The 18,213-nt window shown below is 49.5% G+C and overlaps 11 protein-coding genes across 11 annotated transcripts; 7 read left to right on the top strand and 4 right to left on the bottom strand.

Annotated features, from left to right (window-relative positions):
• Nucleotides 1-1,159: 1,159 nt before the first annotated feature.
• On the bottom strand, nt 1,160-1,736 carry N7446_007869 (uncharacterized protein; the record flags this gene model as incomplete). Its single annotated transcript, XM_058516614.1, has 2 exons — nt 1,160-1,573; nt 1,620-1,736. The coding sequence occupies 2 exons, from the start codon at nt 1,734-1,736 to the stop codon at nt 1,160-1,162; spliced, it is 531 nt and encodes a 176-aa protein (XP_058370260.1).
• A 641-nt stretch (nt 1,737-2,377) lies between these two features.
• Nucleotides 2,378-2,743, top strand: N7446_007868 (uncharacterized protein; the record flags this gene model as incomplete). The annotated part of the gene is made up of 1 exon (XM_058516613.1): nt 2,378-2,743. The coding sequence occupies one exon, from the start codon at nt 2,378-2,380 to the stop codon at nt 2,741-2,743; it is 366 nt and encodes a 121-aa protein (XP_058370259.1).
• Nucleotides 2,744-3,299: 556 nt separating this feature from the next.
• Nucleotides 3,300-3,642, top strand: N7446_007867 (uncharacterized protein; the record flags this gene model as incomplete). The annotated part of the gene is made up of 2 exons (XM_058516612.1): nt 3,300-3,348; nt 3,404-3,642. The coding sequence occupies 2 exons, from the start codon at nt 3,300-3,302 to the stop codon at nt 3,640-3,642; spliced, it is 288 nt and encodes a 95-aa protein (XP_058370258.1).
• Nucleotides 3,643-4,944: 1,302 nt separating this feature from the next.
• On the top strand, nt 4,945-6,228 carry N7446_007866 (ankyrin repeat domain-containing protein; the record flags this gene model as incomplete). Its single annotated transcript, XM_058516611.1, has 2 exons — nt 4,945-4,947; nt 5,008-6,228. The coding sequence occupies 2 exons, from the start codon at nt 4,945-4,947 to the stop codon at nt 6,226-6,228; spliced, it is 1,224 nt and encodes a 407-aa protein (XP_058370257.1).
• A 516-nt stretch (nt 6,229-6,744) lies between these two features.
• Nucleotides 6,745-7,564, top strand: N7446_007865 (uncharacterized protein; the record flags this gene model as incomplete). The annotated part of the gene is made up of 3 exons (XM_058516610.1): nt 6,745-6,868; nt 6,924-7,162; nt 7,214-7,564. 3 exons carry the CDS (start codon nt 6,745-6,747, stop codon nt 7,562-7,564), a joined length of 714 nt encoding a protein of 237 aa, XP_058370256.1.
• Nucleotides 7,565-8,217: 653 nt separating this feature from the next.
• On the bottom strand, nt 8,218-9,299 carry N7446_007864 (uncharacterized protein; the record flags this gene model as incomplete). The annotated part of the gene is made up of 4 exons (XM_058516609.1): nt 8,218-8,286; nt 8,334-8,518; nt 8,591-8,690; nt 8,781-9,299. 4 exons carry the CDS (start codon nt 9,297-9,299, stop codon nt 8,218-8,220), a joined length of 873 nt encoding a protein of 290 aa, XP_058370255.1.
• A 2,268-nt stretch (nt 9,300-11,567) lies between these two features.
• Nucleotides 11,568-12,023, top strand: N7446_007863 (uncharacterized protein; the record flags this gene model as incomplete). The annotated part of the gene is made up of 1 exon (XM_058516608.1): nt 11,568-12,023. The coding sequence occupies one exon, from the start codon at nt 11,568-11,570 to the stop codon at nt 12,021-12,023; it is 456 nt and encodes a 151-aa protein (XP_058370254.1).
• Nucleotides 12,024-12,867: 844 nt separating this feature from the next.
• N7446_007862 (uncharacterized protein) lies at nt 12,868-13,296 on the bottom strand (the record flags this gene model as incomplete). Its single annotated transcript, XM_058516607.1, has 2 exons — nt 12,868-13,230; nt 13,285-13,296. 2 exons carry the CDS (start codon nt 13,294-13,296, stop codon nt 12,868-12,870), a joined length of 375 nt encoding a protein of 124 aa, XP_058370253.1.
• A 1,845-nt stretch (nt 13,297-15,141) lies between these two features.
• Nucleotides 15,142-15,378, top strand: N7446_007861 (uncharacterized protein; the record flags this gene model as incomplete). The annotated part of the gene is made up of 1 exon (XM_058516606.1): nt 15,142-15,378. One exon carries the CDS (start codon nt 15,142-15,144, stop codon nt 15,376-15,378), a length of 237 nt encoding a protein of 78 aa, XP_058370252.1.
• Nucleotides 15,379-17,141: 1,763 nt separating this feature from the next.
• N7446_007860 (uncharacterized protein) lies at nt 17,142-17,441 on the top strand (the record flags this gene model as incomplete). The annotated part of the gene is made up of 1 exon (XM_058516605.1): nt 17,142-17,441. One exon carries the CDS (start codon nt 17,142-17,144, stop codon nt 17,439-17,441), a length of 300 nt encoding a protein of 99 aa, XP_058370251.1.
• Nucleotides 17,442-17,778: 337 nt separating this feature from the next.
• On the bottom strand, nt 17,779-18,137 carry N7446_007859 (uncharacterized protein; the record flags this gene model as incomplete). The annotated part of the gene is made up of 2 exons (XM_058516604.1): nt 17,779-17,979; nt 18,057-18,137. 2 exons carry the CDS (start codon nt 18,135-18,137, stop codon nt 17,779-17,781), a joined length of 282 nt encoding a protein of 93 aa, XP_058370250.1.
• Between the last annotated feature and the right edge of the window lie 76 nt (nt 18,138-18,213).

Here is an 18,213-nt window from a genome sequence, read left to right as displayed (position 1 = left end):
ATCTATCGCGTCTCATCCAGCAGCTCATTTTCTAATTGTACCAAGCTCGATTAGATCGTTGGCGAGCCTCGGGCTTTTAATCTCGCCAGTACAGGCGCCCCGTGAGCGCCTGCAATGGGTCGTGCCCGATGGCCTCTCGATGCCAACACTTCTTCTGTATTAAATATTACGTAATGTATCGAAAAATCTTCCAAGCCTAGAGTACTATTGAGAGTTATAGCCTGTTCGAGAGACAGTAGTGGTACATCCTCCTTGCCGGAGTTGCGGCATTGATGTGCTGATCAATGATGACAATGTCTGAGCATATACCGTAGCTTGTGTGTTTGGTCGCCGATCAGAAATTGTGCACTTGGTCAGTACAACCTAGCCTTCATGGCCCGACACATGGAATAGCCAGTCTCTTCTCGTATGCTCATGCCAAATCCGAGGGCTCCTGGGAGGATGCAATTTCTCCTGGGAGTGGGTATTGCCTTCCTTGGGAGCAAGCGTTTGGTTCCCAGGATCATGTGAATGGTTTTCAGGAACGCTCAGTGAGGTTCCCGGGAGAAAGTCGGATCCTGGGAGACTGCGGTGCTCTCCTGGGACTCCTATCTGGCGTCCTGGAAACAACGCAGTGGCATCCTGGGGCTATGTAGTGGCATCCTGGGGCTGTCAAACTTCTACGTGACTACGTTGAGACCATAGACCTTCTAGGCTCGGGAAACAGAACCATATCAGAGCGTCCTCGCCATCTCTATTGGCACTCCACTGCGATTTCGTATAGTCTCTCTCTTCGCTAGAATTACGGGGCTCATGCTCATACTGTATCTCCAGTTCCTCGTCTCTACTTATACAGTACACTACCCATTAGGCCGTATCTGGCACTTTGCAGATCTAGCCAGGGAGCATGCTGTGATCATGACTTCAGTTGGCTCGTACGAGTAGCACCCACCAACCGCGTGTTGATATAATATGGTGTATTCTGAGATACTACCAATACTACCAATCGAAGACTATGCACACGAGACTTACGTAAAGCTATACATAAATGGCATAGTCAATTGACAAACATATGTATTCTCAGGTCATTTTACGCTGGCCAGGAGTTCATAGTCACCGGTTGCTTATATGGTAGTAAGGAGTCCTTAATCTAAAGCAAATGAAAACCAAAACTATCCAATCACTGACTACCTAGAGGTACCCCTTCCCACGAAACCGACGTGGCCGCTTCAGCACAGCGATCCCAGTCTTTCAGGACGCCAACGATCCCTTCTCGGACTTGCTCAAGGGCGTGTTCGAAAAGGGACAAACGCGCAATCTGATTGTTCTGTCGCTGCTTCAGGGACTCCCTTTCCCGCAACAGCTGAATATTAGTGATACGCAGCTGGTTGTTATCCGTTGCAAGTTGTTGGCCGTCATGGTGCTTGGCAATGCATGATTCCCACAGGCGCCGATAGAGCCCCACAAGACGTGCAGCTTGAATAGCCAGCTTCGGGTCTTCTTGCTCCATTCGCTCTAGGGATTCAATGACAGGCTGAAAAGCCTCTGCCGCCAGGGCGCGCTTCTCGCCCTCGACCCCCGAGGGTGTGAATGACTAAATTGTTCAGTGGGTTTCTCTGTAGTCGTATGCCGCAACTTACAAGATGAGCGCCTTCGCACGGCGAGCTTGCTGTCGCTCCATTTTCATCCGGATTTGGCTGTGCGCAGAGAGGCGCTTGCGTTTCGTGTGTCTCTAGAGACTTGTCAGAGGTGTCCATGGTCGGTGCTTGAATGCGTGACCTGAATCTATATCTCGAAGGACGATGGTCCCTTTATAAATTCATGCAATGTATGGATCCGTACCTTGAAGCAGCAAGAATTTTGATTCCGTTGGTTGCGCATTGCGCCTCACTTTTTGTCGTGATACCAGCACAGCACTGTGTGTTAAAGCCATCTTGGAAGGCGTTCGGGTCATTGAATTTGCACACCTGATATGTACAAGGAAAGGTCATCATGCTACACCAACGAAGGTTCGAACTTTGTTAGATCGGCCATCATTAAATGACAGGGTCAGCGTATCACCCTCTCTGAGCCACCGACTAAGCTTTAGTATTCCGGGGTTACAAAAGGAGTTCAATCGTGAACCTCAGGTTTGATCTCAAGTGATCACACCGATTCCCCAGCCCGCCCACCGAGCAGAAAAGATAAAGAGGGACTTGCACCTTATAACACCGACCCCTCACATTGAATTGAATAATACACCTGAGGTCGGTGCAATGAGGATCAAAATACGAATTCATCCAGGACTTGCTCCCAACTGTCGAGGTGGAGAGAGACCTTGGGTCGTCTGCAGATAAATAACTCAGGAACACCCGAAAGCCATGCATGATAGGTTTCTTTACCCTTGGACTCATTTACAATGGCTCAGGCTGCACGCAGAAAGGCGCGCCAGGCCGCTGGCGATGTTCCGGAGGCAACGCCTTTGCTAGAAAGATCGGCGAGAAAGACGGAGAAAGGCCGCAATCAGCATCCCGAAGGCAGAATGAGCACCAGGAGATTCCAGCCTCAGCCACCTTTGGAGAAGCAAACGACTCTCCGACTGCGATTCCGACAGGCGTACTTTGATCCTGGGCCCGAAGAGGACTGGTGGACGTCTCTTTCAACGACCAATCCAGATGGCGAGGGCCGAGGACACAAGCAGCTGAAGGAGAACACCGACAAAGAACAAGCTCGCCTGGGCTGGATGCAGCGACTGCGCCCCAAGCCCCATCGACGACTCTCTTAGACAGACACCACAGTCGAACATGGGGATTACAGAGGTTGCTTGGTACGGTGGAATGAGTGGGACGAATGCTACGTACAGGGCCTAAATATCCATTTTAAGCTATAGAGTACTGCAGAGGACCAATTCTACTGGTCAAGGAGGTACGCAATTCCATGATGATTTTGCTCCACATCCACTGTTCTTAGCTTCTGCAAATTTCCGTAGAGCTTGACGAAGGGACGTCGTAAAAGCCTAGAATGATATGTATTTCCAGGAACTGAGTTATGTTCAGTGGGCGATGTAGAGCGGGAAGTCGATTGTACAGGAGGTTTCGACAGTATGTGGACCAATGCAGAGAGACCGTTCCTGGGCAGCGTGGGAGCTAAGACCTACCAACGCCCGGTGATGTAGATTGGCGGGGCTCCTAGGAACGCACAAACCGTACTATAACTCTAGGCCATATATTTTGCCTTGTTGGCTATTTAAGACACCGCACTCTTCAGCTGGACCTGTCTTCTTATCTTCCCGTCAGTATTTTGTCCAAATACACCATCTACAAGGTCAACTCACCGATACCATGTCACAATCCAAAAACCATATCATTGGCCAGTGGGAGCTTCAACCAGGTTTGTCATGTCCAGGATGAACGCTGGAACCCAGAACTGACTGACTTCTCACTAGTCACAACACAGACGTGGAATGGAGATATCCGGCAGAAACTGTTCGAGGCCTTTATTGAATCACGGAACAACGACGAGAGGACAGTCGGACTTTTGCACGCAAATCGCGAACTAGGCATGACCGTCCGGGCACTAAAGGATGACCTCTTTGTACTCAAACGCAACCTGCAGAATCTTAAAAGGGAAAATCTGGGCCTGAAAAAGAAATATGGGGACCCGTCGCGGAGGGTGTCTAACTAACCTTATGCTTTGGACATGCCTCTTTTTGTCTTTGCTCAAGCTTGTTACGTATTCAGGCTTTATTCGTGGTATCTTAGCTCCGCATTCGTTCTATGTCGGTTGCTGCTCTGCGGACCTGCGCATCTGCTTCTTTCCTCGTCTCAAGGCTTGGCTTCAATGCAAGTAACTACAAATATGAAATGTGTTGAATTGCGAATATCCGAGCAGAAACGACGCCTCATGTGTATCTGTATGTGCATACATGCTGGAAACAAAAAAAGTGATTGGAGGCGGTCTATTCTGGCTCCTTACTAGGCGTTTAACCAAAAAGACTTTCGGAAATTACCAGAACCCATCCTTGATTGTAGTTAGCTTCCAGAGCATAAATCGATATACGGTACTTACGGTTATCCTGACAGGAATGAAAGGATTGGGGCGTTGACGCAGCGGTCGGTCACTTCACCCGAGATCATATCCCCATAGGGCAGATTGCAACCATTGCCCGTGCTCAAGGTAATGTTGTTACCACTATCCGTAGATACCATGACGGATTCGGTTTCGGCCTCCAGAGTCTGACACCCAGCTTCGAACCCTCCAATCTCTCTGCCTGCGCCGGAACAATCAGTAGAAGCGTAGTAAGTAACAGACCACAGGGCAGACGTTGACGTTGCCAGTCCAAGGGCGAAGAGAGATTCAAGATGCATAGTTGTGATGCTTAGATGAAATGTACGGTATGACAGATTCGAAGAAGGTTAGTTACGTGTCGGAATAGAGTCTCTTTATATCTTTTTCCCAGACAAAGTTCGTTATCGTGCACATAGAGTGATCAAACCTACAGAACTGTCAGGCTTGTTCAATAAGATCGTTGATTGTTTGAATTTTGGCGACAATGACCCAACGCGACCCATCCGCACGCACAATAAAAATGACTCAACAGTCGACCTTGTTGTGTACGGTGACCTAAGTGGCCTACAATTTGCTGGTTCGAGCTCGGTTGTAGTCGTTGAGGTCGTTGGAGGGTCGTTGGGGGTGTCACCTGCGGCTATTCCTATTGTGCTTCATCCATGACGTAGGGTGTCATGCACAAGAAGCTGGGTCTCATCTCAGCCTACACAGGCTACAAGAATCCCGCTCCTAGGAGCGCGATCGGCTGCCGCGGGAGAGAGCAATCACTGGCATTATCGAGGAGGTACATATCGTGAAGGCCATGACCAAGACAGATATTTAAGATGTGCTATATCTGTCGTTTTACTTCCTATCTTTCAGTACTTCACAGTCCTCAGAGCCTCATATCCCAAGCGTTTTCAATTTGCCACCACAATCATGGTAGAATCCTCCTTTCTATCGAATATTCTTGCAATTAGTGACTGATACATTGATGTCTAGACAGGCGATCTAGAAATTCCAGCGAAGTTCGAACTTCGCGACCGCTATAATCGAACAGATCTTTGGCATGCCGTCTCCGAATGCAATGTGGCAGAGGTAAAATTGCTGCTGAAGAGCGGAAGAGATGCACTTGCGGCGGATCGCGATCGAGTCACACCGCTCAACTGTGCAATTATGCGAAACAACATTTTGATAACACGACTCCTGTTGAAGCATCTGAGAGCCGTTTATTCCATGACAACATTCCTGGACGACAAAGATGTCAACGGTGCCGAGCTGCCACTGTGTCTGGCCGCTGAATTTGAACGCACGCAAATGATAGATCTGTTACTCGAATTTGGTGCGGATGTCAATGCAGCGAACCAACGTGGACACACTCCGTTATATCAGGCGGCAGATCAGGGGCGTTTGACGGCCGTGGAATTGCTCCTTGAACAGCAAGGCATCAATCTGCAGGCACAGGATCATTCAGGATCTACTGCTCTTCATGTTGCTACAAAACGGAACCACATTTCTATTGTGAATCTGCTTTTAGCCAACCCGAATGTTGATATCAACTGCAAAGATAAGCACGGAAACACACCCCTCTGGTGGTCTACTCGACTGAAGCATGATAACATCTCCACCCGACTGCTAGCTGAGGATGGTGTGGATCTCAATGCTGTCGGTTGGAAGAGCGGCCTATCTACAACATCTCTCTATCATGCCGTAGAAAGACAGAACTATTCGGTTGCGAAACGAATTGTCGAAAAAAGGGAGTTAAACCCAAACATCCTCGGGTGTTTCCGTTGGACACCTCTCGGTCACGCTGCGCGCGACGGCAATGTAGACATGGTGGAGTTACTGCTTCGGAGAGACGATATTCGAATTAATGCAGTAGACCCGGGCGAGGATTCACCGCTTTGGCTTGCTACGAAGTGTGGTAGAACCAAGGTGGTCGGTCTCCTACTGCAGCAGGGCAACCGAGTGAACATCAACTGTCGAAACAACAAAGAGAGCGAAACCGCCCTGTCAGCGGCCGCTGGTTCCGGAGATCTTCACACTGTGAAGCTGATTTTGAGGGATGCCCGAACAGATCTCAATGCAGTGGACAAGTCGGGCAAGACTGCCATATGGCACGCTGATTCAAAGGGGCATCTTCAAGTCGTGAAGGAGCTTCTGAAGGATCCAAGGCTTTCCTGCGATCCGGAATCTATTGCTTCGGTGGCGGTCAACCACTAGATGCTCTCGAGTTGGTCAAGCGATATGTGGGGAGGAAATAGACGGATCTGCTTTGACCAATAACGTACTGCATGTCAATAGGTGTGTGGTGCTTCAACTGTGGGATTCGGCATTTAATGGCCCTCTGCTTCATGTGGGTACGTAGGTAGACCAATAACAAAACCTTATCTCGTACATGTAGCCAACTCATTGGCTTCTCCAGCTCACTGACCATTTTTGCTTGACTTGGTCATCGGATCACTGCCCGTAAGTCCAGCACCACCGAGTAGTTGAACCGTCGTTCATGTTCAATCCGGACCCTATTGACCAGTAATGTGTAGTCAAAGTCGGAGTGCCAAGAGCTAGTCTCTTTGAGGATCACCGTTGAAATTCGTTCATCCCCACTCTAATCGTTGATCCGTTAATCCGTTTGAAATCTAACTGTTAGTGGGTCTCGATAGATGATGCTCAGCGAAGACATGGTTTTATTACGACCCCACGACAAATGCTTTTCAGGGAAATAGTCAGTCATTCAAAATGCGGCGTATTGGTCTCGAATATTCTAGTCAGGATAGAGAGAACCCACAAATGGCTCTTAAAAGCAACGAAACGCGCGCCGCAATGAGACAGCAATGTCGAGAGGCACTATCGGCACATATCCGTACTTTATTCCTGTCCCATGCATTATCTGGAGAGGGGTGACTGACAATTTCCAGATAATCGACTGGGCCTTGATATTGCGCCCAGCCAAGTTCGCCTCCAGCCACCAGTTGAGGATGGATACGCCTGGTCAGTGACGGAATCCAAGAAATCATTACTGCAGTCGAGCCTCAGCAATGGAAGCGTCGGTCTATTTCGGGCCATAAGTGAAGAACTGGGCCGGTCACTCGAAGCAGTTACACCGCAGACCCTGCAGGATTCTGACTTGGAGCGGGACGATGATCCAGGGGAAGAAGTGAGAGTCCCTATACCTGTCATGTTTTTTCGGTACTCAACAAAGCCATAGGAAGATCTAAGAGTGCATGAGGAAGAAGATGGGTCATTTACAGCAAAAATCCGCCAACTGGAAGGCACGAACCGTGAGCTGGGGGTTGAGCTCGATCGTACCCGGGTCCGACTAGACGACGCCCGCAGCAAGCGCGATCGATACCAGACAAAGACTCGTCGGCTTCAGAGTGAGCTTGAAGCCAGCTCACTCCGCACCAGTCGACTGGAGACTGAATTGACGCGTGTCAGAGCGGGAATCACCGAGGCGATGAAGGCTTTGCAAAGCCACGGAAATCAGAACAGTACCTCACCGGCGGAAGAACGCAATGGAACTGGATATCAGGAGAGATCCCGCGAAGTGGCACCGTAGACCTTGACGAGAGCGATATCGCATGATCTGAGGAGCTGACTTGACTTTGCTGACGCATTGTTTCGGTACTTATGTTATGTAAGCTTATTGGATGTGAGCACTTTACGTGGGAAATTATCTCTTGTCTTACAGTGCGATAAGCAGAGTGGGGTGGGTCCCCAGGTTGAACCCCCACAGTAGGAAATCTCATGTTGTTTGGAGTGAAAACACGGCTAAACCACGACCATCATGCGTTCTTACGCGTCGATAAGCTATCATGGATGATATATAAAACACTTAAGAAAGATCAGTCGCGAATTTGCGGCGCTGGAGATGGCAAGTACGCGTTTGTTTTCTTGGACGGAAAAGTAAGGGGAGACTGTCGTAGATATATATATGCATGTATGGAAATATTTGGAAAAAGCCCAAAGGAGGTCCGCTCAATAATGCCAAAGCGTGGGGAGTAACCAATAACCCTGAATTACAGAAACTAAGCAAAGCGAAACCAAGGAGGAAATACGCAACGGTTACAGTACCAAGTCGAGCGATATCAGAAAGAGTCCCGAAGTTCTCTACGAAGACAAGCCGGGCGGACCGAGCCCAATGCGGTTAGAATATGTACGCGCTGGCATCCTCATGCGCAGCTGAGAAAATCAATTTTGTGGCACGCGTCCTTATTTACCACGTTCACTAGCATTTTCAGTTCCCCCCCAGACCCCAATTGCTCGAAGAATTTGCTCTGCCTGGTCAGCCGCGGTTTTGCGTGACCGACAGGTGGGATCACACTTACTCGCAACAAGTCATCAACCGACAGGCGGTTCAGATCCTCGGGCAGACTCTGGGCCTCGGGACTCCATTCTGTTCCCGAAGAGCTTCTTGTCATTAGGTTTTGGACCACATCAGCCAGAGCCATCAGCTTCAGAGTTGCGGCATCCATTTCGGTCGCGTCGATTTGGCAACTGTGCTCCGCCCCCGCTATACATTCATCGTCAGTGTCACACACCCCGAAGATGTTCGCAATCCTGTGTAGGCTGTCCTCTCACTCACCAATTTTGACAACACCGGACTCCGTCAGAAAGATCGTGTCGGGGCTCAAGGTAGCCAGTACTCTGCCTTGCCCACGGAGATGCTTTATTCCTTTCAGGACCTACCAATCATTAGCCCTCAGTTTCTCAATGACAGCGACCCTGTCCTCCAGAAAGAGCAGGCGGACAGAGCCCGCACGTCCCACACCCACCGGCCAAACAATCGCGGCGAGGGCTCCTTCATCGATCGAGCATCGCGACCCTAATACCTGGCCCACGGATAACTCTAGCGCCTCCCACACCAAGAAATCCTGACCCTCATGACGATAATGCTCGAGTAGGTCCGGAAAGCTTCGGTGTGCGACTTGGTGCATCGTCTCCACCAAGGACTGGGCTGAAGAGGGTTGCTTTTCAAGCCGTTGAATATTGACCAACTCGGCCTTGTTGCTTCGGAGACGGGCGAGGAAGACCGGCCGCCCGAAAATTCGGACGATCGGCTCGTAGGTCAGCCACGGATCTTCGTCGATCTGTCGGATCTTTGGTTGATTCCTGTGCTGAGCGGGAGCGGGACGAGCCAAGGGGGATGCTGTGGTGGATGTTTGGGGCTGGGGTTCGGACGGGCATAGCCGTGAACGAGAGGCCTGCTCGATTTCCAAATCTAAATCGCGCTTTCGCTTTGGACCCAGCCACATAGTCCGTGGCCGAACGGGGTGGGACTGATTGGAATCCATTTCAAAGAGACCGTGGAGGGGGTTGCCATGCGTCCGGTGATATGTTTTCAGACATAGTGCGATTGTTTTATAAGCCGGCGTCTGCACGGCCGGTCCAAGGCACGTATGCTAGGGAGGCAACCGAAATGAGCGGGCACGGTTGCTTTCCTGTCCGGCTGGTCGATACTTGCGCGGTCGATAGACGTCTGTGCGATTGCCTGTAGGGCAACGGCGAATCTTTCTGCGGTTGTTTAAGATTCGTCCTCACATGTCGGCAAAATTCCACCCGATTGCCCATCCAACCGTACAAGAAACAGGAGAGGATGCACTAAATATGGCGTGACGTGGACATGAAGTGACAACCTAGATGCCTCCAGTCAGGTTAAAGTCGCCGTACTATACAGTATCACTGATCAACCTCTTTGAATTTGCTACGTAGTAGGTACGTATGCGACAAGGCACTTCAACAACAAACGAAGGCCGGATTGGGGCTCTCAAGATGCATTGCTCCTGGCGTGAACCGTTAAGGATTGATGTCAATTACAACAGTGCGCACTCATACAGTAGGAGGCGGGTCTGGTAGCATGCTCCATTCCTCTCTGAACCCCCCGGTATCGTCAATTTGGTCCCCACCGAACCATACGGATCATACCCCATTACTGGAATCGTTCTGGAGGCTGTCCCCGCCGCGCTGACCGACGAAGCCTAGATAGGCTAGACGTCCCCGAAGGGTTGGTTTGTTGTGCAAGTTGAGCTGAACGACGGAGAGACGATCCCGTTGGTTGGTTTTCCACCGCTAACCCATCCGTGGGCGAGCGATCCTGATAGGACATATCCATGGAACGGTCAACGGAACGGGTTGATCGATGGATATGTTGCCCAGAAGACGAAGGAGCTGAACCGTATTCGTCGGCCCGTGTTTCACCACTAGAGCCGTCCAGACTTAAGGAGCAAAAGAACGCGTCAAAAGCTCCGGTATGTTTACTGCTTTCCAGTTAGTGACCGCACAAAGCACGACGAAGAGGGTCAATTGACGTACCAAATTGGACAAGGGGGATTATCCCCGGGTGGACAGAATCCGAGCCAAGTTTCCATACAGTCCAAATGAATAAGCGCAACGCATCTTCCACATTTCAGAATCACAGGCTCGGCTCGGGCTTCCTGGAGGCAGACCAGGCAATTCCTGTCTTGTGAGACGGACCACTCATTGAAACTTTGGAGTCGCAATGAGTGCGATCCGCCGTCAATGGAATAAGTGGCTGGATGGGTTGTGGAAATCTGCCAGGGTACACTATCCTCTCGCAGCATATTGCGTGTGACGTGTCGTCTGGTAATACGGGACGTCTCCGGTGGCACAGGCGCAAACATTGGTATGTAACGCAGGTTGCGGACAGCCGCATCATACCATTGTTGCCCGATTTGATCGGCCTGGCGTGTCCGATGCCACCGCCGACAAAGGAAGTGGGACGCAATGTCGCGCAGGATAGGGAGGGTGGAAAGGTCAAAGTGCCTCCTTGCAAGGGCCTTCAGCTTATTGCGACCTTCATCCACATCATTCTCTGCCGGGTAGAGTTTGCAATACGTCCCTTTCCTGGTAAGGCCACAGCAAGTCTGCTGGTCCCTACGAAGTCCCATTTCACAGATGATCAGAGGATCCCATCGCTCCTGAAATGACGGCATGTTGAGGATAGGTGGTTGTGGAGGTGACAAGGGGTCTTGAGGAAAAGAGAATTGGATGAAAAAAGTCTCGTTGGCCGTAGCTAGAGTACAGTACTTATAACTCACAGAAGATAGATGTATCCTTGGAGTTTCCCAGCTTAGTCTACGTAATGTTTCACACTGGCACATGCAACGAGTGCTTGCGAGCACGATGACTCTGGTACATGCTGTGCGGGAAGCGGCACGTAGCTGGTCGGCATGTCAGGTGTGTTCATCGTGAATCCCTACATCCCGGAGCAATCAACCTTGGCCCTAGGAGCAGTTGAGCTTCCGGTAACCATCCACACCGAGTAACTCATTAAACCTCCATATTCTGGGCAGCAAAGCTCCTGGGAATTGCGTGTTATGATAAATTAACCGATGGAAGTATTGTCAGTGCTCAAGGTGCCGCTCATGTGCTTGGTCAAGCCTGGGGCCATGATCTCACGGCTTGAGGTACTTTTGCTCAGTCTAGGTGCTGTACTCTCAATGACGCTATATAAGGGGATCAATTCTCTTTGCCAGTTTACCGCTCTTCCCAAAAGACTTCGTCGCCGTCATCAAAGCATCGATGTTCAGGTCTCTTTCAACATGAATTGGGACTCTACCTTTCAATCGACACTCAGCCAAATTGTTGGAAATCCTTATTATCGACAAACATGCCAGGGCATCAGAGACGATGGAACCCAATGTCGGAACGACGTGCCCAAGATCTCTCGCATCAACAGTGCGATCCAACTTGGCCTGTTCGACGAAGGCCCTCCCAACTGTCCTTCCGAAGCCGTTCTTACAGGTGCAGCAAAATCTATGTTATGTGTAAAATGCAGGCTTGATAGCTCCCGAGTCAAGCAGTGTACCCAACGATGGATTCAGCAATGGAACGCCACGCTCAACCAAGCAAACATCACCCCCAAATCTCCGACTCTAGGGATCGGTGAAACGGATCAGTTGATACGGCATCGGTTGGCTGAGTCACCTCCTGCGGCATCGATACCGCGCGCTGGACTGAAGCTATGGAGCTCCGGCTATGCCGGTGTTTCAGAGTAGGATACAAACGCGACATCAGAATGGTATCGTGGAAAACAAATAGAATTTCAGCTTAAGGTCACAGCGAAGACGCGGCTGGCATCTATACTACGATACGTTGAATTTGATTCTTGCATCAAAATAATTCCAATGCCATGTTATCGTACTGACAGTCTTCTCTCCCTGCCCATTTGGTAATACACGAGCGCAACAATGGCAGGATCACAGAGTGCATCATCCCCACTACCCTGCGACCCTGCTCAATCCCTTTGCAATTTATGCATGACAAAGTTGCTTGAGCCATTCCGCGGTCCGTCGACAGAAGAAGAACGGTCAAAAACATATACACGGTGGACCGCAGCGCCTACCAGATTGACCTACCAGCATCTGAATGCTCTGGATTACTCCTGCCGTGACTGAGATCCTGAGTGGATATCATCTCTGGAGATGGGGCAGTCGACCTCCGCGCACGATCACATTCGAACGCGGGTCCAAGGGTACCAGCTGCCGGCCTGGCTTGCGATAGAGCTGGAGCAAAGGCTCGTTCGAATTTATCTAGTGCATGCTGTAGCTCTCGCGTGAGTGCACGGGCACGATCAACATGCTTTCGATCTTTCATGGCTACCAAAGTGGAGCGTATTATACTAGAACATGCACAGACCGTGAGAGTATAGACTTGCACGGACAAGCCAGAACCAGTGTTCTCTTATATTCCATTAATGGAACGAATAAAGCGAGTTGCCACTGTGTGTAGTGTGGGATTCGATCTCGGCTGACAAACATGGGTCACTGCGCGCGCCCGCAAAAATTCCACGGCTACTATGTAGGGAATATTTACACGCTGTGAGCGATACTCTAGCATGACTTAATTACCCATTTCTGCGGGTCCCGAACCATTGCTCCTCGAGTCGGCGTCCATCGTCTCTGCGTTCCTTTTGGGCTCCTGCGCCTCTAGTTTCTCGACCACGCTGTTGAGCATGTGCTCAAATGACTCCGAACCTCGTGGATTTTCTTGAATACCGTATTCTTTCAGGAGGTAATCCGTTACAGCTCCCATCCTCTGGCTGACCTCATAAATAAGATCGGCCAACTTGCTCACTTGGTCCAATTCTTCGGTGACTTGCGTCAGAGCCTTCCGCGTCGTGGTCAGCTCCTGGTCGAGCTTTCCTTGAACTTTCTCGGCACGAATCGCCCGCGCATTCACTGCGGCAAGGATACGAAGAATTTCCTGTCGATGTCAGGAGGGACTTGTCAGAGATACTCTTGTGATATCTGTACTTACTGAAGCATCCATGGCTTCGCTGATTGAGCTCAGGGAGAAATGGGCGTTGTCAGGCAGGGCTTGGAGTTATGATGGCTGAATCAATCCAGTCTGTAGTCAGTCTATTTTGTAGGACAAGCAAACCAATACAATCATATCTTTTATATACTGCCCTAGTCGACCACGCGACAAAGGCATTACTAGGGTGTAAGCAGAAGTTAGTTTCTGCGGGCCAAGGTGGCCTTTACAGTATTGTTAAAGACCTGATCGCTGAACGGACCCGGAAAAGGGAAAGGAAAAGCAGTACCCCCACCGTGCAAAGCTATTAAATCGACGTGGTGAGGCGACCATCCTGGACACAAGAAAATATGCTCAACGGCGAAATCGAGATGACCATGTTCTTATGTCCGCCAATATATATAAGCCTATAGAGCAACGGTTTTCAGTTTGTCTGAGAGCACACACAACTTGTCTTCAGGCAGAGAGATATACCTAAATCCCATTTCAATTCTATTATTTTTGCAGTCCTCTCTCTGCCCGTTGAGACGATGCCTACACTCTTATCAAGGATCCTAAAGAAAGTGGGGCTGGAGGTGGTACACATTGTTGTTGTTCATCACTCTCGCCGAGGCGACCGACGGATCTTCCAATCCTCTTTTCCGCGAGATTACTGGACGGTGAGTGGAATAACGCAACGTCAATTCTGGGTGCTGATCTTTGACTAGGATGTCACCGTGACTGTTGAAGATGAATAAAGCCTGTCAGTAACCTCACACAGATCTGACTCGCATCATTAGCGGTGGTGTACTCTTGACAAAGGGCTTGAGTGGTGGTACGGTCCTAGATGGTCCACAAGGGCATAAAGCTCGACCGGTTTAGGAAATTGGTCAATACTGTATACTTGAAGAATTTCAACTGCAAGTCTGCGTGGCACGTGCATGTGTATCATCAGTTGAGCTGATAGAGTGATGCTAGCAAGACCATGCAGTACCGTGACTGCCGTCGGATATCTCACCCCAATAATGGCGGTCTCTCTGACGTAGATCCTGTAGAAGTAAGCCTCGGTGAATACAGAACAGATGTCAAACCAACCTGGTCGAGATGACCGAGGCTTGACCACCTGCTGATTGTGGCGGTCAATTAAGGTTGGAATTTCACCGCGCCAAACATGCACAAATCCGGGGTTGGGACTAATTCCAAGGCTTTAACGATTCCAAGAAACAATCACATCTGATCTCAATTATTAAGGATGTCCTATTCACAACATCCGGCTGTTCAACGCTCTGCTGTTCAACGCTCTATTTTATCAACGCCCTGCTGTTCAACGCTCTTTTTTATCAACGCCCTGCTGTTCAACGCTCTGCTGTTCAACGCTCTTCTTTATCAGCGCCCTGCTGTTCAACGCCCTCCTGTTCAACGCCCTCCTGTTCAACGCCCTCCTGTTCAACGCCCTCCTGTTCAACGCCCTCCTGTTCAACGCTCTTCTTTATCAACGCTCTTCTTTATCAACGCTCTTCTTTATCAACGCTCTTCTTTATCAACGCTCTTCTTTATCTGTTGAGATAGGTAGTTGTAGTGTTCTTATTGAGTGTACTATCAAAAAGTGGGAACCCCGTCTATTTAAATGTCCATCGCTAGTCCTGCCATAAGCTTTGACCACCGCGATACTCAACATTATCAACGCTCTGCATTCAACGCCCCGCTGTTCAACGCTCCCCTCTATCAACGTTCACCTCGTCCACTCTGGCAGTGTTCGATGATCTCATGCTACCAACATTCTCGTCACCAACGTTCCCTTTAACGAACTTCCCTTATTCAAAACCATTTCTTCGTAATGAATGCAGGCCCCGCTTCCTCGTTGGAACGCCCGTCCCTTCGATGCCTTCGACTTCAACACCCCGACTTCAACACCGCGACTTCAACACCCCCAACTTCAACACCCCCGACTTCAACACCCCCGACTTCAACACCCCCGACTTCAACACCCCCGACTTCAACACCCCCGACTTCAACACCCCCAACATCGACAAAATCGCGTTTTTGACCTCAAGCTCAACTACTCTCCGGCTTAACGGACTTACTATCACTGTCTGGCTCGCTGTGGAAATCATATGATATTGTTTAATTTTGTCTGGGTACAGTATGATGTTTCTTAACAATCTAACCAAGTCCCAAACATTACAGATCCCCTCGCTTGATGTCAAGGGCTCAGCCCTCAAGAGCTAAGTTTATTTCAATAATAAGTTAAGGATCAACTTAGTCTTATGTAAGCTTCAAACTAAACGGTTCAACTGCTAGAACGAGTACTTGGACAGCGTAACAAATCTGTACCTATGAAGCATCATACCATTATTATCCATGTCGTAAGTTGATCAGCTACGTCAAAGCATTCTAGAAAGCATTTTGCAGATCGGTGCTAGACCAAACTGTGTAAGCTTACCGCCTGACGCTGGAGAAGACATCGTGTGGGTTCCGTAGAAGTGGTGAGCCGGGTGCTTTTCCCCGATTGTCCATAACATTCCACCTGGTTCCTACATGGCAGTCTTATTATATAAATCGTCCATTCCGACTACCTAAAATGACAGGGAATCGAAATTAAGTTTAGGAAAGGGTCAAAAGTACGGTAGTGCGTCATACAACTCCACCCTCTGGCATCTAGCCCCCGTTTAGACATCGGGGATTGAGCTGTTGATCGGCGGGGACGGGATTCAACGTCATATTTCGGTTAGCGAAACTCTAACTAGCGGCGTGAATCCCCTTACTCGCATGATCCTCCGGTGTAACCGCGCGGTACATAACTCATGCTTCCACGCCTCTGTAGACGTGATGAGATTGGACATAAACATGGCAGTCGGATCAACTGATGGAATAGAAATCGGGAGACTCAGTGGGGGGAACAGAACATCGATCTCACGGTAGACCAGTGCACTGGACAAATAATAATCTTTCCCGGGCTGTTTTCGTCTAAAGCTAACCCAGAGATACCCCTTCGAGACCCCCTCGAGACCTTTTTCTAGTCTCGATCTGAGAACAGCGGGCCCACTTTAGATTGCTGGAACGGTATTAGTTGAAGGAAATGTGATTCGGACGCTGACCGAGGTTATCCCGAAAAGAGCTCCTTTAATGGAAACACGAAGACTGCAGTAAACGACCGCAAATTCCTCCATCAGAGCACGTCTTATGTTATATTCCTCCAATTGATCATACCTGATCCAAATTGATCTCACTTAAGCAGGAGGAAAGTCAACACACTTTTCGTGAGATGCTTGAAATGCTCTATGACTTGTCGTTGGAGTGGGGTTTCACATGATCGGCATAGAAGTTTCAAAGTTAGATGTGTGATTCCCAACCTCTGTCGATTGTTCGGCTGGAACCGTTGGTTAATATAACTCAAGGGGTAGGTTAGCAGTACTTAGCGTGTACGGGAGTTTCATTGGCTATCACTAAAAGTATATCACTTGAGATTTTTTTGTTTACTTTACTAACTATTCTCTTTTCCTCCCACGAGGCCCATTTACCTTGTCTTTCTACCCGCTCAGCGTCCGTTAAGATGCCAAAAGTGCACCAAATCTCTCGCACCCTAACGTTTGGAACCGTCCGAAAGCTCTCAAGGCGCGCTTATGCTTGCAGACCTATCCGCCGCGTGCGTGCTGTTGCTGACAATGGGCCCCAACTTTCGCCTCAGAAGGTCCAACCTCGCAAGACCATGGTATACAGTGATTGCCTTGTCTTAATATGTTGGAAATACAATTTGACTGACGGGTTTTGGATTTCCACAGACATCAAAAAGCGCCTCGAGAGAGCAGAATGCCTGCAAATTGGAATGTCTCTGCCAAATGTGCCTTAGTAACAGACATTGCCTTCGAATCCTTGGAAACATGCATCAGCAGCTCGATTTGGAAAATGAAACAGCTTTGAACGAGGTTCGGCACTTGAAAGAGGAGATCACTCGACTGAAACAGAGCCACATGCCTGTCAATCCCTCTACCCATGTTGTGATGCCATTGGCAGCACTTGATGATATGAAGCAAAACTTGCAGCGACACGTTAAACAAATCACTTCGAGACTTGACTCTTCGATCAAGGAAACCGAAAACCGCCGAAGAGCCTACCTGAGAACCGCTTCCGGGCGACCCGAACATCTCACAGGTGGCCAAATCGACCGTCCAGCTCACTGAGAAATGCATCGGTTTTGAAAGGTCCCACTTCATCACTAAACCGAGCTTCCCAGTTTTGTTCAGTCTTTTTCATAGCTAGAGCTGCTTCATTACTCTATATATTCTGTCGATCAAGTTCTATGAGTACTGCCAATGCCTCCCATTGCCTCCCGCGCCTTACTCCGGAGTATATTCGCTAGATATATTTTGATACTGTTCCGAACTCTTTGCCCGCCGGCGAGTATAGTGGGATACACTTGCTTCAGCATTTCTTCTATCTGTTTGTTTTGGAGGCGAGAAGCCCTAAGCTGTCGCTGCAGCTGAAGATTTTCCTGTTGTAGTTGATAAAACTCCCGTCTCAGTTGCTTGTTCCGGGTCGCCAGCTGTTGGTTTCCTGCTCTGATTTGGTCATGGGATCGTTCTGCCCAATTTTATGTCCGTCCTCCCTGCGACGCTGGTAGCCTTGGTCCCGGTCCTCAATCGACTGCCCTGAGACTTTCCCATTCTGTCTTGAGGTGTGTTGTTTTACTTCTGTTCCGAAAGTCGAGCTTGCCGAACCCTGAAGACATGTCATTAGTGCGCCGATGCTTTGGGAATGATCCGGTTTGCGAACAGTGCCCTCTGTCCAATACTAACCTTGGGCTGATGTGCTCGATCGATACCTATCGAGGCATCATACCCCATGGGGACTCGCTCTGCAGTGGTGAAGTACGCCATCGATGATACGGACTAACAACCGAGAGCTATCCGGAAGGAAAAAGACACCTATGAGCCTTCAATATGACCAGGGCAG

Source organism: Penicillium canescens (genome assembly GCF_028828765.1).
Source record: "Penicillium canescens strain IBT 15451 chromosome Unknown utg000005l_segment0_segment0, whole genome shotgun sequence".
NCBI classification, from domain to species: Eukaryota; Fungi; Ascomycota; class Eurotiomycetes; order Eurotiales; family Aspergillaceae; genus Penicillium; species Penicillium canescens.
Note: the sequence above shows the minus strand (reverse complement) of the source record. Positions and strands in the feature narration are given on the sequence as shown.